General features: G+C 42.2%; 2 protein-coding genes and 1 pseudogene across 2 annotated transcripts; 2 read left to right on the top strand and 1 right to left on the bottom strand.

The window, feature by feature from the left end:
• LOC110255377 lies at positions 5,336-7,559 on the top strand (annotated as a pseudogene).
• On the top strand, positions 13,426-19,742 carry LOC100521851 (olfactory receptor 52A1-like). Its single transcript, XM_021062382.1, has one exon. The coding sequence runs from the start codon at positions 15,134-15,136 to the stop codon at positions 16,082-16,084; it is 951 nt and encodes a 316-aa protein (XP_020918041.1). The 5' UTR covers positions 13,426-15,133; the 3' UTR covers positions 16,085-19,742.
• On the bottom strand, positions 20,333-23,212 carry LOC100522746 (olfactory receptor 52B2-like). Its single transcript, XM_021062381.1, has one exon. It carries the CDS (start codon positions 22,335-22,337, stop codon positions 21,393-21,395), a length of 945 nt encoding a protein of 314 aa, XP_020918040.1. The 5' UTR covers positions 22,338-23,212; the 3' UTR covers positions 20,333-21,392.

Genomic DNA, 23,549 nt, shown 5'->3' with positions numbered 1-23,549 from the left:
ATTCACTGATGACTCATTTTTAATTCCTTCCACCGGGTGGACCAGATCTTTACTTCAAGTCTCAAATGTATGATACACATGTTACAGTTACAACTGTTACAACTACTGTTACCTGTAAATAGTATTGTTATTATCACCATAATACATTCTTTAAGTTTTTCTAAAGGTAAATGCTTGTGTAATTTCTTTATACATTTTCTTTTTTTAAAAAAAAAATATTACACTTGATTTACCATGTTCTGTCAATTTCTGCTGTGCAGCAAAGTGACCCAGTCATATGTATACACATTCTTTTTCTCACACTATCCTCCATCATGCTCTACCACAAATGGCTAGATACAGTTCCCTGTGCTATACAGCAGGATCTCATTGCTTATCCATTCAAAATGCAATTGTTTGACCTACTAACCCCAAACTCCAAGTCCATCCCATTCCCTTCCCCTCCCCCTTGGCAACCCTAAGTCTGTTCTCCATGTCCATGAGCTGTTTGTTTTTCTGTAGATAGGTTCATTTGTGCCTTATATTAGATTCCAGACGTAAGTGATATCATATGGTATTTGCCTTTCTCTTTCTGACTGACTTCACTTAGCATGAGAGTCTCTAGTTCCACCCATGTTGCTGCAAGCAGCATTATTTTATTCTTTTTTTATGGCTGAGTAGTATTCCATTGTGCATATATAGCACATCTTCTTCACTCATTCATCTGCCAATGGACATTTGTTTCCATGTCTTGGCTATTGTAAATAGTGCTGCAATAAACACATGGGTGCACGTATCTTTTTCAATGAGAGTTCTGTCTGGATAGATGCCCAGGAGTGGGACTGCTGGGTCATATGGTGCTTCCATATTTAGTTTTCTGAGGTACCCCTATACTATTTTCCATAGCAGTTGTACCAGCTTACATTCCCAACAGTGAAGGACAGTGCCCTTTTCTCCACACCCTCTCCAGTATTTGTTATTTGTTGACTTGTTAATGGACATTCTGACCAGTGTAAGGGGGTATCTCATTGCAGTTTTCATTTGCATTTCCCTAATAATTAGTGATGTTGAGCACTTTTTCATGTGCCTGTTGGCCATCTATATATCTTTTTTTGGATAAATTTCTATTTACATCTGCTGCCCATTGTTCAGTTGGGTTGTTGGGTTTTTGCTGTTGAGTTGCGTAAGCATTTTGTATATTTTAGAGACAAAGCCCTTGTTGGTTGCATCATTTGAAACTATTTTCTCCCACTCTGTAAGTTGTCTTTTTTTCTTTTTAACGGTTTCTTTTACTGTGCAAAAGCTTTTGAGTTTGATTAGGTCCCGTTGGTTTATTTTTGTGTTTAATTCTGTTGCCTCGGGAGACTGACCTAAGAAAACATTTGTACAGTTGATGTCAGAGAATATTTTGCCTGTGTTCTCTTCTAGGAGCTTTATGCCTATTTGCCGAGAACTATAACACATTAATCAAGGAAATTAAAGAGGATTCAAAGAAATGCAAAGATGTTCCATGCTTTTGCATTGGAAGAATGAATATTGCTAAAAGCACCCAAAATATTGCTAAAATTACCCAAAGCAATCTACAGATTCAGTGTGATCCCTATCAAATTATCCACGACATTTTTCACAGAACTAGAAGAAACAATCCAAAAATGTACATGGAACCACAATTGAGCCAGTTGCCTAAGCAATCCTTAGGGGGTGTGGCGGGGGAGCAGGAGACATAACTCTCCCAGACTTCAAACACTACTACAAAGCTGAAGTCATCAAGACAGTGTGGTACTGGTACCAAAACAGACAGACAGACCAATGGAACAGAAGAGAGAACCCAGAAATAAACCCTGACACCTATGGTCAATTAACAATCAACAAAGGAGGCAAAGAACATAAAATGGGAAAAAGTCTCTTTAGCAAGCGGTGCTGGGAAACCTGGACAGCTGCATGTACCTCAACGAAACTAGAGCAGGCCCTCACATTATGTACAAAATAAAACTCAAAATGGCTTAAATTTTCTACATATTCTACATATTCTCATATACAAATTCAAACACAAAACAGCCAGTTCTGGAGAGTCAAGTGTCTCTATCCTAGATACTCTGAACTTAAGTTGGGAAAGCAAAATAATACATCAATTTATTAAAAGTACAGGATTTTTAAAAACCTAGAAAATAAAGCTCTATTAGGTGCTTCTTAAGCATCCTCCAGACCCTCAGTGTCTCTTGTTCTGACATGAGGAATTCTTGGTGGACTCTGAATAAATTCACTCAAGCACAAATTTTGAGTGCTTCACCTTATGCCATGCTCCAAACCCCATTCCCAGAATCAAGGCTATCAATACTAGTGACCAGAAAATGTAATTGGGGGTGATCCTTTTATGAATGATGGGGAGCTAGTGAGTAAATCAAGTACCATTGCCTCTCCTATAGTATCAGTCATGAGACACAATTCCTAAGGAACAGTCTCACGAGATGGAAGCATGTGGTCACACTCGGCAGTGGGAAGTTCCATAAGGCGTCATAATCAAGGAGCTCCCACTTGTCCATCATTCGCTGTCTTTACAATCAGAGTCTCCAGTAAGGTCATAGCATATAATACCTTGCCCTAGGCTTTGATTTCTTTAGGGAAGGGTTATTATGTTATAAGGAATAAGTTGAAGTCTCAGTAAGTTCTCAACCCAGTTAAGATATTTAATCATGAATAACACATCCCAGGAGAATTTAAATATTAGCACCACCATTAAGGCTTGATGGTAAATCTAAAATTGTATTTTATTTTGGCTGCCCCATGGCATATGGATTTCCCAGGCCAGGGATCAAATCTGAGCCACAGTTGTGACCTAAGCCATAGCTGCAGCAATGCTGGATCCTTAACCCACTGGGCTAGGCCGGGAGTCAAACCTGGGTCCCAGCACTTCCAAGACACCTTCGATCCCATTGTGCCACAGAGGAAACTCCAAATCCAACATTTAAAATAAATACGTCACGGAGAGGAGGAAGAGGGGAGTGACTTTACAGCCTGATGTTTCCTTTCCTCCATTCAGTCTGGTAAAAGGTCAGAAATCCTTTTAAGGTAAGCTGGGAGAAAGAGTAAAATCACACATTTGATGCCAGCTGGACGTGTGTTTGTGTGTACATGTGGTTCTGAATCTCGTCAGATTATAAGTGGTTCAGAAGAGATCAATCCTCCTCTTTCCATCACCATCTCACTTTCCCTCGATTTCAGTCCCAGTGAGCTCAAAATCAGCTTGCTCCACGTGTAACCAGGACCAGCTCTCATTCCTGAGAGACGCCTTTCTCTCTAGAAACCAGAGCCCTTCGTGACCCTACGTTCCAAGTCTGATGCGGATGTGCCTCAGGGAAGCAGACTAGGAGGACAGGAATACTGAGGCTCCAGGGCCATCGGGGGAGGAGGACGGTCTGGGATTAACTGATATTCGGGAGTATCCAGGCACTCATCCATAACAGGTGCTGGAAATGTTGCTGGGAAGGAACTGATGCAGAGAAGCCGTTCACAGGCCAGGCCAGCCCTCAGCTCACTCCCCACAGATCGGGAACTGGGAGCTGATAAGTGGGTGCGATGGCTTTCCTTCAGGAAAAAGTGATCAAACAGGGTTTTTAGATCTTGTTTTACTCAAGGTTTCTGTCCATGTCTTCTTTGTGTTGTAACCAACCCACCATACTCATGGAGAGTGTGCCCCAAGAGGCATTCAGGATGGAAAAAAAAAGATGTAGGATGGACTTAGAAATTATCATACTAAGTGAAGTCAGCCATACAGTGAGACACCAACAGCAAATGCTTTCACTGACATGTGGAATCTGAAAAAAGGACAGACTGAACTTCTTTGCAGAACAGATGCTGACTCACAGACATTGAAAAACTTATGGTCTCCGGAGAAGACAGTTTGGGGGGTGGGGGGATGTGCTTGGGTTATGGGATGGAAATCCTGTGAAACTGGATTGTTATGATCATTGTATAACTCAGATGTGATAAATTCATTTGAGTAATAAAAAAAGTAAAAAAAAAAAAAGATGTAGCATTCTGTGCTTTGGATCTATGGGCCCCTAACTAGGGGTGACATACATCTAAGGGAAAAAATGCAATGACCCCAGCTTCTTGCATCTTCCCAAACACAGAAAAGTGTTAAGATCATTACTTTGAGATATGTTTTCTTTGCGAGTAGCAGTAATCTTTCTATGCATGACCGCAATTATTTGCCAGACTCAAAATTTATATGTATACTTGCTCCTCCCCTATCTCTTTGGAGTCGTTTTGCTCAGGGCTACCTGAGAAGCTGTCTCCTAGGCTATAACTTCAGTAAGGTCTCCAAACAGCATCGAACCTCACTGCTCTCACGCTGCACTTTCTTCACTTGACCTGTGTGTTCTCATTCAACACCCACCTGAGTGAGCGCAGTGTGCCTAGTTTGCAGATACATAATGAGTTCATAATAAGTATGGTACTCAGCTAGAGTCCATAAACTCTAAACGAGGTGTCCAGGATCAGCAGATGGGTCATCCCTCTGATTTTCAAGACCTCGATTTAACCATTTGCTGAGTACGCGATGAAAGAAAAAGAAATGTTTTTCTTGACACTCACAGCAAGATCAGCCTTCTGCTGTCAACACTCATCAAAATCTGTGGTAAGTAAATTATGCAAACATCATCCTCTTTTGTCTTTAAAAACGCCTAATTTTTTTTCTCTAGTGTGACCCTGTTGGGGTTGCTGCTGAAATCTGGTACCCCAACTATAATTCTTAGATCCCAAATAAACATGTCACCTGCCTATTTCCTCCTGGCATTTTTGGCTGACCAAAAAGCCATAAAGAACCTCTGTTTCCAGGTTGTGTAAGGTGACCAGATCTGAGTTAATCACTTTGTTGGAGCAACCGGGGTCAGTGTTTAGGTACAGAGAGAAGGTAGCAAAATATAAAATGCATTAAAATATTTAAAAAGTGATGAATAAAACTACGACTATAGGGAGAAAAGAAAACTTTTGTTCCGTAGATCCGAATCCCCCAAAAGAGAGTATGAATCCTAATCTGGAAACAGCAGTATTAAGAGCTGGGCGCTGTACCAAAGGATCTTCAGGATTTAAGCTGCAGCTAATCATTCTCAGAACAGCACTAGGATTTAAAAAAGAAAAAGGAGGGAGTCCACTATGCAAAGTAGGATATGTGAGCTTACTCAGAGCTCAAGATACCTAGGGATCCACTGATCTCGCACCGCTGGGAAAACAAAAGCAATACTTTGCTGATCTAACTTCAGAGTGTGTCTAAACTAGCCATACATATACATAGAGAGAGAGTCCATTCTTGAATTTGGTTCCTCTGCATGGTTTTTCTCCTTTCACTCCCTTACCGATCCCTTTCTTTCTTCTCCTTCACCTACTAACACTAGCAAAAATCAAAACCAACCCATCAACCACTTTCTCTATTCCCCCACTCCACTCAACAGATCGACTCAAAACATAACTGGGTCTTAACTCGCTTAGAGAACTGAATTCATGTGGCTGTGTCTGAGAGACCCCCCTCTTTAAGCATCCACTCAGCCACAGTTAGTGTCCTTAAAAGCAGGAGATTGCTCAGTATTTTAATAAAGGAATTGAAGAAAGGTGAAATCTGTTCTGACAAACACCCACCGAGAATCCACACCAGGGATAATCAGCTCACTCACTGGGACCAGAAGCAGTGTGGCTCATTCCGAAGGCTCCCGTAGGACTATGTACTCATGCTCACAGGACCAGAGAAGTGGGGTTTCTTCTAGAACATCAAGGCCCAGAAGAATTACGGACGGTTGTGAAAGATGGGCTGGCATTTGGAAGTAGATGAAGAATGGACACAGAATTCCGCCTTTGCAGGCAGACGAGGCTAGAGCTCCAGGAAGACGGCAAACATCGGTGCCCTCGACTTCATGGTTTCCGTTTTCACAAGAGCTACGAGCCGGGCAAAGAACAGCGACACGTTCCCAGTTCCCAGCTCTGGTAAAGCTGCTGCAGGATGGTTTGCGTCCGCCCTTTGGCATGTGTTGTAAAACCTCAAAAAATTCTGGCTCATCTGCCATCGAAGCACCGAACTTATCTGCCTGATGCTCAGTACAGTGGAATGAGATTGAAGGCTGGCGCTTTTTGGCCTCTCATCCACGTTTTCCTCGCAGGTATGAGAATCAGGGGTGAGAAGATAGAAGAGCAACCTCCATGGCACCCATTAGCACCTCATATTTGAACCGCAGGATATTAATCCTGATTGGCATGCCTGGACCAGAGCAGGTGCAGTTTTGGATCGGGTTTCCCTTCTTTGCTGTGAGCCTCGGGGCTCTCTGGGGAAACAGCACGTTACCCATCACCATCCCCACAGAACGCAGCCTGCACCAGCCCAGGTACGTATTCCTGGCCCTGCTGGCAGCCACTGACCCGGGGCTCTGTGCAGCCATTGCTCCCAAGATGGTGGCTCTCTTCTGGTTTGGCTCTTGTACCACGGCCTTCGATGCTTGCTTGGCCCAGCTCTTCTGCATCCACACCTTGCAGGGCGTGGCGTCTGGCATCCTGCTGGCCATGGCTTTTGGCTGCTGTGTTGCCGTCTGCGATCCTCTGAGGCGCACGTCCATCCTCACGCCGTCAATCCTGAGTCGCCTGAGTGGTCATCCGAGCTACAGCGCTGGTCAGCCTGCTGCCCGTTCTCATCAGAAGACTGCGCCGCTTCCACTCCACGGTCAGCGCCCACTCGTACTGTGAGCACATGGCTGTGGCCAGGCCGGCTGCACAGGACACCGCATCAATAAAGCCTGTGGTCTTTCTGCGGGCTTCACCATTCTAGGATGTGACATGATTTTTATCCTACATCCTTATTCTCCAGGCTGTTTCTCGTCTACACCGAAAGGAGGCGCGGCTCAAAGCAGTCCATACACAGCAGTCCATACACAGTTGGTGGGACTGTAAACCAGTATATCCAGCGTGAAAGACAGAGTATCTCAAAAACTAAAACATAGAACCACCATAGAATCCAGTAACCCTACTTCTAGGTATGTATCCAAAGGAAATAATATCGCTATCTCGAAGAGATCCATATTCCCATGTTCATTGTTGCATTACTCAGAGTAGCCAAGATTTGGAAGCAACCTAAGTGTCCACTGAAAGATGAATGAGTAAACAAAGTGTGAGATATGTGTATATATTATTCAGCCTTAAAAAAGATGGAAATCCTGCCATTTGTGATAACTTGAATGAACCTGGAAGAACCTATGCTAGAACCTGGAATGAACCTATGCTAAATGAAATAAGCCAGACACAGAAAGACACATGTTACACGATCTCATTTTTCTATTGAATTTTAAAAACAAATAAACAAACACCAAAAAACCCCCAAACTCATAGACCCATAGTCACAGAGAAAAGAATGATGGTTACCAGAGGCTGTGGCATAGAGGAGAAAAGGTGATATTGATCAGTGTGTACAAATCATCAGTTATAAAAGGAAACTGTGAGAGTGTAGAATAAGACTGTATAATACAGAGCATAAAATATGTGACGACTATAGGAGTTCCCATCGTAGCGCAGCAGAACGAATCCAACTAGGAACCATGAGGTTGCGGGTTCGATCCCTGGCCTCGCTCAGTGGGTTAAGGAGCCGGCGTTGCCATGAGCTGTGGTGTAGGTCACAGACATGGCTTGGATCTGGTGTTGCTGTGGCTGTGGGTTAAGCCGGCGCTGTAGCTCCGATTAGACCCCTAGCCTGGGAACCTCCACATGCTGTGGGTGCAGCCCTAAAAAGCAAAAAAATATATATATATGACGACTATAGTTGATAATAATGTGTTATATACTTGATATTTGCTAAGAGTAGGTCCTGTGTTCTCACTACATACACAAAATCTAACTATGTGAGAGAATGGATAGATTAGCTCCTTGTGGTAATATTTTCAAAGTATATTATCTAATTTTTTAGATTGCATGTATGTATATATATTTCTATTATATATGCACATGGTTTTTATTTTTCAAAAACAAATTTAAAAATTTTAAAAATTCAGTTGCTTTATAGCTATAAGGATATTCAGAGCCTATATTTCTTATTTCCCAGTTTTTGTAATTTATCACTTTTCAGAATCGTTTGTATTCTGTTTATATTGTTGAATTCATTGTTACTAATTTTTTCACAATATTACATTATTGATGCTTTAATGTTTACGGTCTGTAGTAATAAGACTTGCTCTCCTTTTGTCAATGATTTATTTTCTCCCTTTCTCTCCTTCTCTGGATTTTCTCCCATAATTTGCTTCATGTTTTACAGTTGTGTGTTATATCATCATCATTTTCATCTTTCTACTTACTGTTTACTTTGCTCTTATTTTCTTCTTTTCAATAACTATATAATGCACATTCATTTCAAGGATACGAAAAATAGGATTTCAACGGGTCCATAATGAAAGCCTTAAGACATTTCAAATACTTAATATCATAAAGAGCATATTCTTTAAAAAACAATCAAATTAAAGATTAATATAAAACATTGTTCAAGAGTTTAAATATTTGGAAATCAAGCAGCACATATCTCAGTATCTCTTGGGATTACACAGAAATCACAATGGAAGTGCCTTCTTTTTAACTGAATAAGGATGAAAACACAGAATGTCAAAATACATGGTATGCAACAAAAGCAATGGTTAAAATAAATTCATAGTTGAAACCATATATATTCTGAAACAGAAAGTATAAAAACTAACAGAGTTTTCTTATGAAGAATTAAAAAGAACTGAAAACTTAAAAAAGGAAGGGATGATAAAGATTAAATTAGGAGTGAAATGCATTAGAGATAGCTAATATCAGTGTTTACCCAAATACTTTTTATGTCAGCTTAGCTGTAGTCTTGGAAATAAATACCTTTAAGATAGAGCATGACAGATGTGAAACCCCAGCAGTTAACACACAGAGTCCAGACGCTCTTTCTTTCTCTAGAAAATAAAAGTATTCTGTACTTGACTGCAAACATATGACACATCACTGCTGGGATCCATGAGGCAGAAGGAAAATCTGTGCCACACGCTTGCGAATTACCTTATTTTTTACGCCGTAGACAATAGGGTTGAGTGCAGGTGGCACGAGGAGGTAGACGGTAGACAGAAGGATATGTGGATAAATAAATACCGAAAGGACATTCCCACAGCCATTTTAATGGCAACCCAATTCCTCAAAATAACCACCTAGCCCAAACCAGCTTAAGGAAGCTATTACTCTATTTGTTAAAACTTTTCAATGCTGCAACCCTTTTTGCTGTATGATTGAAATTATCAACGATCTTCTAAGACGATGTGCATTTAAATTCTGAAGAGTGACCTAATACTAAGAAGTGATCCAGCTTTTCATATCTTTCAATTTTTGATGGAGCAATGCAGTAACATAGGTATGGGTTAGAGACAATAACCAAAAAGCACACTGGACATTTCACTATAAAAACATAAACACCCTGGAAATCAACTTAGAAAGATAATATCACACAACAGTCACAGTCACTTATTAAATACAGAGCAGGATGACACTCAAAGAGGAGGAATTTGCAAGTCTGAAGGATTTAATTCATCACAAACATCAAGTGGTAAAAACTTGAACTGAATCCAACCATTGATGTAATTTAAGACTATTACATAAATATTTAAAACATCCATCAAAGATGCACACATAAATCAAATTCCATCTCCTCACAGCACAACTGTTCTATGTATCAATCTGAATCCAATAAGACAGAAACCATACGGTGCTTTGGATAGGGAAAGTTTAAGTTTTCTTTTGGCTATGCCCACAGTATGCACAAACTCCCAGGCCCATGATCAAATCGGCACCACAGTTGTAACCAGAGCCACAACAGTGAGAATGCTGGATCCTTAACCTGCCGAAGCACGAGAGAACCCCCAGGGAAAGTTTAATTTAAGTAATTATTCACTTTAACTGGGGACTGAAATAATTATTCACTTCAGGGACTGAAGTAATGAGGGTTTGGCTAGTAAGAAGAGCAGAGAACGCTCAAGGACGCAGAAATAGCAGATATAAGAAACTGCTACTGCCTGCGGGGAGGGTTGAATAGACGCCCATGGGGGGAGGCCTCCTTCTCTGGTCTGAAATCCAGACCTAGTTAGAGAAGGCAAAGACTTGGATCACTGAACAACGAAAAGTGGCTGCAATACTGTTTCAGTGGAGTCTGCCAGACATCCACCCCCGAGGGTGCCAGGAAAAGCTGCTCATGGGTTTCTGAGAAAGCTGCTGGGTGCTGAGTGCTGCTCACTTCATGCACTGCAGAAATGAGCTCCTGAAGCAGCAGGCAAGAGCTGCAGGGGCCTGCTGGAGACTAGAGATGGCAGCCAAAGTACAAGCCTGTGGAGTGAGTACACAGTCATCAGGAAGGAAAGAAACCCTCTCCTCCTGCAGTGCCTCACTAGTGCCCTCCAATGACAAAGTTTAGCATTGCACCTGTAGGTTAAAAAAGGGGCGGGGTGGGGTGGAGCCAAGGTACATTTTCACTGAGAAGGCAAAAAATGAATTTAGAGCTGATAGATACTCCATTCTTAACCAGCACAGCCTGTATGGCAAATAACAAAGCAGTGGGTACCTGTACTCAAAACACGGCACGCAAGCAGGGCCCCATCTTCCATGAGTGTAGGTAGACCTTGTAGCCTTAATCTGCATAGATGACCAAAAACATTCCCTTTAAAATCTGTTAAATAAACATATACCGTAGATGAGGCAGGCAAGCAGAAGTTCATCCTGTTCTGAGGCTACTACCAACAACAGGGTGAGAAAGCGGGAATCCGCAGCCCCACTGAAATCCAAGCTGAATGAATTTAGTGAGCAAGGGCAAGGGGGCTGCAGGTACCTTTGCTGCTTAAGTACCCACCAGAGAAAGCAAGCTTTCTGCTATCTTCACGAAAAGTGATGGTTTCACAGCTTAGAGCACAGGCTCCTTCCTCCCCACAGAGACTGGGCGAGAGGTGCGCTGCCTTCCCTGAGGAATACATCTCCAAGAGATGGCTCCCAGGTCCTTGAGAAAGACAGTTCTATGCTGTTAAACTCTCAGAGTCTGTTAAATGACTTCCATCTCAAAGGAGCAGAAAAAAGAATTTACAGTTAAAAGGTTTTTAAAGTAAATGCTCTACCAAAAGAGAGAATTACGTGGCAGCTACGGATTCACTGTGGTTTTGGTAGAGAAAACCTACCATGGCCAATATCGCTTTGCAAATCCAGAATAGCTTCCAGGCCCCAAGGAAGGAGGAGATAGATACCAGAGATACTAAACAAGCAAAGCCCAAAGTCCCAGTTTACCACAATAACTAAAATCTCTTTACACAAGTTCTACTCCAGAGGCAATTTACCAATCAGGAGTCTGTTCTTCCCCTTGGGTCTTCTCCCCGCCCCCTTCCTTCCTTCCTTTCAATACACTTGTGGGTCCATCTGTAGAGTTTTCTAGAAGATTAATTAGATGTATAACGTTAACCTAAGGAAAATTCCTCCATATATCTGTGACCGTTGATTTAGATCTTAAAAGCAAAAATAATAACAATAAAAGATCATATCTCTGATGAAAAGCATTCATAGCATCTAATAAGCATTGCTACCCTCTCTATAACCTAAGCTGATTGTTGCTGTGCCCAATGAATTCATCCAGGTCCCCAAGAGTTTGTAGTATCAGGTACCACAAGTACATGATGAGCATTTAAAAGGGATTAATGCATCAAACCATGGAACAATATCATTTTTTCACTTTTAGAAAAAACCAACTAGAGCGATGCTATCATTAAAGGCGGGGTTTTATCAAGTCTCATAATACAGTCAGATTTCAGTAACAAAATAGTAAAGTGCGAATCATATCCTTGTGCCTCGAACTTTTAAATCACCAAGTCGGGGTCTCTTAGTTTGAAGACTTTTATATGAGTCTGTGTTCCCAATATCTCTTACTAAAGGACAGCAAAGAACGTTGGTTAAATTTTAATGTAGAGCGTAGTTGTGCCAGAGTTGTAGCCAACGGAGCTCTTGTGCCCAGGCACAGATGCTCCCCTCTGGTTCTGCTGCTGCAGCTGACATCATCCCTGTAGGTCTGGAACATCCCCGAGCTTGAACGTCTCCCGTTACTGCAGCTGTTACTGGCGTTCAGCTGCCCCACAGAAGCTCTAAGCACTCAGATGAGCACACAGACATTCTCAGGGGATTCTCACTAGTTACAGTTCTCATGGGATAAGAGGATGGATCGGAATACATTTCCAACTTCACATCCTGGCAAGAGGATGTGAAGAAAAGAGTCGTCCCACCGATTTTACATCCCAGCCGGCGACGCGGTTCTCTCGGTGAGTGTCTTCTCCATGAACTCACAACTGTGCACGGCTCATCGTTTTCAACGGCAGCGCATTTTAAAGGTAGTGGAAAGGAAGGTGAATCAGATGATACTCATCCCGTATCTCTCAGTAACGAACTTGGCATGTCGCCTTTTCCCCTTGGATCCGGGTTTATGAATCAGCAATAGGAGAGATGGAGAAGATGTGGGTCATTTAGAGACAGTGGACGAGTTTATGTACCAGCAATAGGAGAGATGGAGAAGATGTGGGTCATTTAGAGACAGTGGACGAGTTTATGTATCAGCAATAGGAGAGATGGAGTAGATATGAGTCATTTAGAGACAGTGGACACGCAGAGGTAACGTAGTATCATCTTCTCAACTACGTGATGTGAAGAAAACTCCGAACTGATATGCCCCAGTTATTAGTCCCTGGGCAACAGGTGTCAGGCTCCACTGCCTTTACCTACAAAGTAGTAGAACATTACCTGGTTTATTAAGAAAGAAGAAGAGATAGTTTGTGGTTTGGAAAGTTGTCTGTGTGTGTGTGTGTGTGTGTTTGCAGTTTGAGCAGGAGAGCTTATAAAATGTGCGAAGAGGGTCAAACAGGGAAGCCTGCTACTGCCTTGAATAGCTTTGATGTCTGGTCTTGTTGCCACTATAAGTACAACTCATATCTCATCCCTTACATATGGTCTTCTTTTTATCTGAGGATCTAAAGTTTCAACTTTTTATCTTTTGTTTCTTACACTTTAACCTGCCTCCACTGAGGGTATTTTCCTGTTCTTTCACCAAGTTACCAGGCATAAACATCTCTGGTTTGATTAGCACAGAGATAAATTAAGTAAAATGTGTGCCTTTGTTATCTTAGAAGAATTTGTTATTTATTTATTTAATTGATTCATGTATTTTTTCAGGTCCACATCCATGGCAATATGAAGTTCCCAGGCTGGGGGTCGAATCGGAGCTACAACTGCCAGCCTAGACCATAGCCACAGCAATGCCAGATCTGAGCCATGTCTGCAGTCTACACCACAGCCCACAGCACCACCGGATCCTTAACCCACTGAGGGGGGCCAAGGATCAAATCCAAGTCCTCATGGGTTTGTTACCACTGAGCTACCATGGGAAGCATTTCTAATTGATTCTTTTTTTAAGATTTGACGTTATTTTTTTTTTTTGTTACTCTTAGAATATCAAGCATTTTTAATTTAAACTCTTGAAAAGCTGGTTTTCCTATTCCCAGGTTTTCCATCTACCTAGTAAGACTATAAAGGAAGATCTGGTTATTTCTCAGAAGTGAACAAATTGATTTGAATAGTGAAATTTACTGACTCCACTGATGTCCCCCCATCACTGGGAGTCATTTTTCTATCGTAATTATGGTCATGGCACCTGCTTACAGAAGCGCCAATCCTCAGTCTTACGGGTTGAACTGAGGGAGGCTGAAAATGCGTCGTCTCGTGCATTTTTAATCAATTCTTTTCTTAGAACATTTCCTCCTGTCTGTATTTTTGTTTTTTACTTCCACAAGAGGGCAGGAATGCATCCCTCTTTACAGAAGTTCTCCATAGGTTTTGCCCATGACAAAAATCATAGATAAAATTAAACTTTCGGATGATTTTAAGCTTGCAGAATGATTAATGAAAGAGGAAAAAAAGAGTCTCTATGACATGATCTTAAGCTTCAGAGTGATTTCTAAAGGGAGAAAGCAAGAAAATTATAAAAATATCAGAAGTCCGGGGTGAGTGTGAATTGAGACAATATAATCAATCGTATCAGAATTGATTTTCACTGTGACTGATATCAGTTAAATCAAAGAAAGCACCTGGGGTGGGTTGAGCTGCCCTATAGACAGAGGGGCCCAGAGGCAGTCCTGGCTTTTTACATCAGAAGTTTGATTACTATAACCAAAATATTTAACCTCCGGGGTTTATCCCATAGGTCATTTTTTGTATGTTATCATCCTATTCTAATTTATGGTGTCTTTTTATTCAACTAACTTGCTTCTTTTCTTCTCAACTTTCTGTCTTCTCTAAGCTGTCAGGGTTTGCATCACCTTCTACTCCATTCTGCTTACATATCATTTTGAAAGCTAATGGGTCAGAATTACAAGCTGAGTCAAAGATGCTTCGCCACGACAGACAGAAAGATATCTCCTCCAAATAACTCCCAAGAACCTGTATAAGGGCCTGAACATGGGCGACTCAACCAATTCCTGCAGAGAACAGAACCCCTCACTCCTTCCTCTGAGAGTCAATTCTAAGATTTGAGAAGAGGTATTTTACACGTTAACAGCAGAAGATGGAAAGACTGGGAATGGCTCTGCCTCTCTGAAGATTCTGGGCTTTAACAAAATAGACAGGACTATGTATGCAGGTGAGAAACACGCTTTAATATTCCTCATCCACAAATACCCACACTAGTATCTGGAAGAGATATCCAATAATTCTATTCTGATACTTAGTTAAATTGATTGCCAAAGGTTCAATGCCATGTGCCCAGAGTTCCATCCACTTTTTCTTTCATGATCTAGAAGAATTCTTTTTCTCTCTCTTTTTAGAGCCACACCTGTGGATATAGAAGGTCCTCGGCCAGGGGTCTAATCAGCATCTGCCACCTACTCCACAGCTTATGGCAACGCTAGATCCGTAACCCACTGCGTAAGGCCAGGGATCAAATCCATACCCTCACAGACACCGTGCTGGGTTCTTAACCTGCCGACTCACAACGGGAACTCCACGATCTAGAAGAACTGGTGAAGAGAATTCCCTGCTTCCCCATTCAGGATTTTTCTCTGAAAAGGTATCAGGATCAGTGGTGAAGAACGGATTTGCTAGTCTAATGGGATCCACTAACATGTCCTACCTGAACCCGAAGACAGTGACTCTGATTGGGATCCCTGGCATGGAGCATGTGCAATTTTGGATTGGATTTCCCTTCCTTGGGGTGTGCCTGGTGGCCCTGCTGGGGAATAGCTTCTTATTGACCATCATTATGATAGAACCCCGTCTTCACCAACCCATGTACATTTTCCTGGCAGTTTTGGCAGTGACTGACCTAGGTCTCTGTGTAGCCATTGCTCCCAAGATGTTGGCTATCTTCTGGTTTGGCTCTTGCTCTATGGCTTTTGATGCTTGCCTCACCCAGCTCTTCTTCATCCACGCCTTGCAGGGCGTGGAGTCTGGCATCCTGTTGGCCATGGCCTTTGACCGCTACGTTGCCATTTGTGATCCTCTGAGGCACATGTCCATCCTCACGCCTCTCTTCCTAGTCCGGATGGTACTGATGGTGGCCGTCCGAGCCTCGGTGCTTGTTGGGGTTTTGCCCATTCTGCTCAAGCGACTGCAGCTTTTCCAGTCTGCGGTGATCGCCCATTCCTACTGTGAGCACATGGCTGTGGTCAAGCTGGCTGCAGAAGACGTCCATGTCAACAAATCCTACGGGCTCTTTGTGGCTTTTGCAATTCTAGGTTTGGACATGATCTTTGTCTTCATCTCCTACATTCTGATTTTACGCGCTGTTTTCCTTCTTCCCCAGAAGAGAGCACGTCTCAAAGCCCTCAACACTTGCACCTCCCATATTGTCATCTTTCTGGAATTTTATATCCTTGCCTTTTTTTCCTTCTTCAGCCACCGTTTCGGACAGGTACCTCCCTATGCCCATATCCTCTTGTCTACCATCTATCTGCTCGTGCCCCCTGCCCTTAACCCCATTGTCTATGGGGTGAAGACCAAGGAGATCTGCAGGCGGGTTGCTCGGATGTGTGTTCTGAAGCAGGAGGCCGGGGAGTAGTGCGACATAACGTGGAACAGGAAAAATACAGTCGCCTGTTTAAGAGGGACACTCGTTATGTGATGTCTGTCACAGAGAGATGTTTCCCATGATCATGCTCGCCCCTAAAGGATTCACGTTCCCAAAGCAAGAGCAATCCGAATACGATGTAAACTCGGATGAAAAGTATCTCATAACTTCCTATCAGTCTTATTTTCTTCCTTTACCTTCTGCCTGCCTTCCATCAGTCCTTCCTTGTTTTCCACTTCCTTGGGTACACATCCGCCGTGTCTTTCTGCCAGACCAGGAGTCAGTCTCTCCTTTGGATGTGTTACAGCGACAAAGACAAAGCCGTAATTTCAAAAGAATAAATGTAATTTAACTCTATTCAGGCCGTGTTGAGAACACAGTATTTAAGTTCACATGTGAGCTGCAGCTAATGTAAGTTTTAGAGGGAGTCAGAGAAGATCTCGTGGAGAAGGTCATGACAAATACGAGGTTTGAACAACGTATTGACCGAAGACGCTAGAATGGTGTTAACCATACTCTGAGGTTTTAAAACGCGACCATAACTCGTGGAGATGCACAGAGTATGTGCAGAGATACGCGGATTTCACTTCCTTAAGTACTGGACTCATGAAAAGCAGGCTCATTTGTATCTTCCTCAGTTACAAAATATGCAGATCATTCTGCCATAGGAAATTATGTATTAATGTCTCAATAATACGACACTGGATTTTACTTAACTGCACAAAAATAGCCCTTGTATTTGGAAAGTGGACAATTCAGCTCTTCAGAGTTGCCACTGACTAGCATGGCTTGTCACGGTCTTGGAAGAAGTTTATTCTCTGTGTGCTGCTGCAACTCACTATGAACATTTTTTCCCCAAAAAAAGGAATTAGAAGACATTTTGACGAATTTTGAGATGTTGTCCATTAATGTGACATATGTGAAACAGCTTCTTTGTTCCCACTCTTACTTTCCTTAGCTCAAAAGAAGCTCACAAGCTCACTAGTGAAGAAAATCCACCAATCTGAAGTTTAGCCATATATCCTTATCTCATTTGCACCTCAGACCTTCCCATCCGGGGCGTCTACAGCTGGGGAGGATACACACCACTCTCACCACCACCACACTGACACCAATAATCTCAACTCGGTTTTTCATTCACCGCAGTTGTCTCCCTCCCCCGATGATGGAGCTAATGACCTAGACTATTTTTTAGAGTAGGGAGAGAAGATGAAAGCTTGCCTTACGATGGCCTCAATCTATAAACAGATAAGTAGGACATAAGAATGTCCTATCAAGGGTTCTCCCAGAAGCAAACCAAAGCAAGAATTTTAGGGTATGTGGTATATTTGGGAATTGATCCAAGAAAAAACATGTGAAGAAGTAAGCGAATAAGGTGGTGAAGAGAAGGCGCCAATAAAGTGCTCGTAGCTGAGCAGATTCCTGCTATAGATTACCAGGGCTTTTTCTGCTAGGGCTACTGGAAAACACGTGAGAAGCACGTTTCCACACTGTCCCAGTGGGCGGCTAGAAACATGGTTTATTTACCCGCCACCTCTACCTCTCCGTACAAGAATCACACGGCAGCTGTAAGCACCACGGGCTGGGTTGAGGCAGAGGCATCAGGAACAATGGTCAGCAAGGAATTTATTTGCATTACCTCTAAGGAGAGCCACTATCTGTTCCGAGCATACAGAGTGGAAAGACACCACATTCTAAAGAATGTCACTGGCAGATGCTATAGTTATTCTCCATAGGTGGGAATATGAACTGATGAATGAATGGTTTGGGGGAGCACTTAATTAGTGCAAATATAGGAGTACTTCTTTCTATGACTTAGCATTCCACATCTGTGTGCAATTCACCTCTCCTTCTGGTTTAGTACCTGGGACGGATTGAGAGTCTTTTCACAACGAAGCAGGGGCCTTACAAGAAGCTAACTTCTTAAGTGAAGGAAAGAAATTGCTGTCATGCAGAATAAGGTATGTTATCTTGCAAGGGAAGAGATGTGATGTGTGTTCTGGCTCTTATCCGTCCCTATAAATCTCTGTATACATAAGTGAAAATGTCTCTGGCTCCCTTGGAATCTCCAGAGGGGAAAAAAATGATTCACAAAAATTGAGAGTAGACTATATATATATACCTGAGAGCTCATGTGCGAGCGTTGAAAATAACCACTTGGAAGATGTTCGGGAACATACCCTAGATCCTTAGAGAGGGGTTTAATAGTGGGTTTGCATATTTATTGATGCAGCTGAAATGAACATCAGATGTGTGTGCATGTGGCCATGTTCCTGGGAATGTGCACCTGTCTCAGGTGAGGTGTATGGATGTGTCTAAAGTGAGTGTGACATCATATCACAGAGAGAAAAGCTTACAGACAAGTTAGATGATTGGAAGTACGCGTCTAGAGAAAAACATATGCACATCTGTAAATGTTGATGTGAAATAAATACCATCTGTGTGATGGTCCAGGCAGCCTCGAGGGTCCCCAAACTATGAACATTAGGGCTGGGAAGATGTGTGTAATTTACATGTATCAGTCCCTTGGTTTACGAGTTGGTGTTTCATAACATTTGAAAACAAAACAAAACTAAGCCAAGGGTTGAACCCTGCTTATGTGAGGTCAGAAGTTCAATTTGGGGGAGTGGCTTTAGCTCTTAAAGAAATATGGATGTAAGAATAATGGCAAAGCATGCAGATTAATAATACAGTGCAGACCGTAGGTGAGCAGAGGTCAAAGAAACCTGAAGTGTGTGGCAGAGACAGGCTGGTTGGTGTGATCTGAGGGAGGCATTAAGAAAACAAACTGGAGAAAGTGTCTTTTGAGGTGGGAGAAGGTTGACTGGGAAAAATCAAAGGGATATGCCTCTCAAGTAGCACAGAAAATGAGTTAAAGCACCAAGAAAGTGATTTCTTTGCAAATAAAGCAGTTAGGTTTGGCTAGACGGATGCCTACTGAGTAATTTAGTGAAAGCAAAGCATCTTGCAGGGGAGACTGATGTCAAGTCATGCAATAACCTGAAGGTCATGCCACTGCAGTTAAGACTTTATCTTGAGGACAAGCTGTTGAAGACATGAGGTGGGTGAAATGAGAGAGCTGTTTACAAAGGACCACTCCAGTTGCCCTGTTAAGAAAAACTCTGAATATGAGAGAGACTGAATATGGGAAGGTGAGTTAGGAAAAGCTTGCAGTACAGAGATTGAAAGTGATGAAAGCATAAGGTAGAAAAAAGCAGAAATGTGCAAAGAAATCTCAGTTACTGATTGGATAAAGAGAAGGATATACCACGAAGTAATCGAAAGGTTTTGAAATTAATTTAACTGAGTCAATGCACAAAAATGGGTGCTACAGAAGGACAGTCTAGCTGGCAAGGAGATTAGGAGTTTATTTGGAAAGACTTAAGTTTAAGGTGCATATGAAGAATGGTTCACAGGCTGCTGCAATGTTTTCTGGAGCCCAGACACAACTCATGGTTTTAAGATACAGATTTTGGTGTCTTGAATCTGTAAAAACATATGAGGTCGGATAAAGAAAACAGTGAAGCTAGAGTAAAAATAGCTTCCTTGGGTCTTTTTTAAATTAGTTTTTAACATTATACAAGAGGCATGTGTACACGATTATATTTCAACTTCTGTATAAGATAGCGTGCGTTCACCACCAACAGTTTAGTTTCTGTCCGTCAACATACATCGACTCCACGCCCGTTCTGCCCTCCACCCATCCTTCTACCTTCCGGGAGCCCCTCCTCTCTTCTCTGCATTTCTATTTGCTTCTGTTTGGTTTGGTTTGTTCATTTTATTTATTAATTTATTTATCTCTGTTCCTCATGTAAGTAGAATAATATGGTAACAGGGTGCCTGTCTCTCTCCTTCTGACTTACTTCACTTGGCATAATTCCCCCACGGCCCATCTACATTGTCACAGACAGAGCTCATCCTTTACAATGAAGAGAACTGAATGGCATATATATATATATAAATATATATCACATCTGTATTCATTTGTTGATGACCACTTAAGTTGCCTCCATATCTTGGCTACTGGAAATAATTCTGTGATGAACATGGGGTGCATACATTCTTTATTTTTATTTAATTAATTAGTTTGTTTTTACATTCATACCTGAGGCCTATGTAGGTTCCCAGGCTAATGGGGACCAATCGGAGCGGTAGCTGCTGGCCTATGCCAGAGCCACAGCAACGGGGGATCCAAGCCACATCTGTGACCTACATGGGAGCTCACAGCAAACCCGGACACTTAACCCACTGAGCAGGGCCAGAGCTCAAACCCACGTCCTCATGGATACTAGTTAGGTTCCTTACCACTGAGCCACAAGGGGAACACTGGCATATGTTTTTTAAATGATTGCTTTTGTATAAATACCCAGAATAGCTGGCTCTTGTTCAGATGGCCAAGAGGCACATGAGAGGATGGTCAACATCACTAATTTATGGAAAATGCAAATCAAAACCACAATGAGATATCAACACACACCATCAGAATGGCTATCAAAAATACAAGCCATAACAAGAGCTGGCAAGGGTGTGGAGAAAAGGGAACCCTCATACACTGTCGGTGGGGATGTAAACTGGCACAATTGCTATGGAGATGGAGATTCCTCAAAAAAGCCTTTTTTGTTGTTTAGCGGTTTTTTGCCTTTTTGTTGCTTTTGCTGTTGTTCCATTTGTAAAACATTTACCTATCCAGTCCAGACTACTGTATATTGGTTCCATATTCTGACACAAATGTAACACTTTAAAGATGATTCATCTCTATTAAAACCCTTCTGAGATAAAAGGAGCTCATTAATCATTGATACATCATGAGTATTTATACATGGTTCTTCCCATTAGGGTTATTTTCAATGATATAGAATTCTGTGTTGGGGAAATATCTGAAACATCAATGTGGAAGAAAAATCATTGAAGCAACAAACATCTTTGGATAATCATGTTTGCCCACAGGGCTTGAGAAACATGCTTAAATTCCTTTTCACCTCATTTGAAAATATGTGCTTCCAATTTATCTGATATGACGTGATTAGTTGGATCAGCAATAAAATTAACACCAAAATGCCCTTCCACTTTATTAATTGTAGAAGCATTTGGGGAGGGTTCTGAGCATGAGAATTTCATAACAATTACATCTTGATGGAAATAACATACTCCAGTTACATATCCACACTGCACCATTCCCTTACCTTAGTTATTCCTTTCCCCACAAAGCCTCCATTCTTGCGGGAGTTATCTCTACCTCCAACTCACCATGATTCACCGCTTCATATCCCAGATCTCCTGTCCACCTCAAGTACCAACCTCACTCACTATGACAGCGAAAGATCCGTAGCACCCACTCCCGCATTTGCTTGGTCCGGGCCCCATAAATTAAAGGGTTGACCATGGGAGGCACCAAGAAGTAGAGATTGTCAATGATAATCTGTAGATAGGGAGCCATATGGTAGCCTAAAATCTGGGCCAAGACAGAAAAGACAACAGGAGAATAAAAGAGAGCAATGACACAAAGATGAGAGCCACATGTGCTGAGGGCTTTGCCCCGTGCCTCCCAAGAGGATCTCCGGAAGACGGCACGAAGGATCAGCCCATATGACAGAATGATGAAAAACAGATCAAATCCCACAGATGCTACAAGAACCATAAGGCCGTAGACGATGTGATCAGAGATGTCTCCGCAGGCTATCTGCACCACAGCCATGTAGGCACAATATGAGTAAGCAATGACGTGAGTTTGGAAATGTCCCAGTCTTTTTGCCAGGATGGGTGCTGGCGTCAGCACCGCCACTGCCCTGGCTAGGACGGCTAGGGCTATCTTCACAAGCACATTGTTAGAAAGGATGGTTGTATATCTCAGAGGGTGCCAGATAGCCACAAATCTGTCAAAAGCCATAGCCAGGAGGATCCCAGACTCCATGACATAAAATAAAGGGATGAAAAACATCTGTGTGAGGCAGGCACTGAAGCTGATTTCCTTGGCATTCATCCAGAAGATACCCAGCATGCGGGGCACCGTGACCGTGACCAGAGACAGGTCAACGGCCGACAGCACGGCCAAGAAGAGAAACATGGGCTCATGAAGACTCTTCTCCATCCGGACGATGCACAAGATGGTGGCATTGCCAATGACTGCAGTGACAAACACCAAGAAAAAAGGCACAGAGAACCAGCCCTGGGAAGAGTCCAGGCCAGGAATTCCAGCCAGGACAAATATCAAGGGCTGAGGGATGGAGGTGTTGCAAGAGGACATCCCTAACCTGAGCTCTTCGAGGTCTGGTTCCTATGGAGAAAGAAACAAGGGGCATCTTGAAATCACTGCATCTTTGGAGCAAAGATGCTGCCTATTAGAGTAGCTTGTGGTCACAATCATATTTTACCAACTGGTGATCAAATAAATGCTGCAGCTAATGGGGATGAGGAGGGTGATAATCCTACCTTCTCTGCAGGAGGGAGAAGCAGTCTCAAGGATACATTCTCAATAAAGACATGTAATACCATTGTTTAGATTCTCCCTCAGGCCTGACCCCATTTAATATTCAATGTATGCAGTCCTGTGGGTTTTTTTTTTTCCCAGATAGCAGAACCCGGCAGGAGAGCCAAAATTTCAAAATTACAGGCATGGAGTGGGGAGGTGGACAATCTGGAAAGCAGAATTTTCACTCAAAATGAAGAATGTGAATTTCATCATCCCAGGGTGCTCTGCTCTTGAGAGTGGCCTTGGCGCTCTGGGCTACTGCTCTGGAATGTTTGTTGATTTTGACAAATAACCTAGGAAATCTGCTGATCCTGTACCTAAAAAGCATGATGTATTCTGGAAAAATAACTGATATTTTGGATGACAAAGGTAGAATCCAAAAACAATGCCTAAATAGATAAGAATTTAGTATTAAATTTCTAGATTAGTCCCTGAAATGTGGCTGGGAAGTGGATAAAGGTAAATTGATGGTCTTTTGTAAGTAGGTGTATTTGTGTGGTTTTGTATGGAGAGTATAATTTAGAGGTTAATGGTAACACATATTTCTATACAAATCAGAATATTGTGGAGTTCCCATCGTGGCACAGGGTAAAAAAATCCGACTAGGAACCATGAGGTTGTAGGTTCAATCCCTGGCCTTGCTCAGTGGGTTAAGGATCTGGCGTTGCTGTGAGCTATGGTGTAGGGCACAGACGTGGCTCAGATCCCGAGTTGCTATTGCTGTGGTGGAGGCTGGCAGCTGTAGCTCCAATTCAACCCTTAGCCTGGGAACCTCCATATGCCACATGTGCAGCCCTAAAAGGCCAAAAAAAAAAAAAAAAAAAAAAAAAAAAAAAAAAAAAAAAAAAAAAAAAAAAAACACAGAGTATTGTTATTTGTTAAATATTTTTACCTGCATAACTATTTTGAATGGAAATACATATTTAGAAATTACTTGACGGCAGCTATAGATTAAAGAGTATATCATACTAAATTTCACCATTAAGG

The sequence above is a fragment of the Sus scrofa genome, chromosome 9 (genome assembly GCF_000003025.6).
Source record: "Sus scrofa isolate TJ Tabasco breed Duroc chromosome 9, Sscrofa11.1, whole genome shotgun sequence".
Lineage (NCBI taxonomy): Eukaryota > Metazoa > Chordata > Mammalia > Artiodactyla > Suidae > Sus > Sus scrofa.
This window is presented reverse-complemented; position numbering and strand designations above follow the sequence as displayed.

Excerpts from the sequence above, each read along its gene's own strand:
- LOC100521851 (XM_021062382.1), top strand. The coding sequence starts at position 15,134 with ATGGGATCCACTAACATGTCCTACCTGAACCCGAAGACAGTGACTCTG.
- LOC100522746 (XM_021062381.1), bottom strand. The coding sequence starts at position 22,337 with ATGTCCTCTTGCAACACCTCCATCCCTCAGCCCTTGATATTTGTCCTG.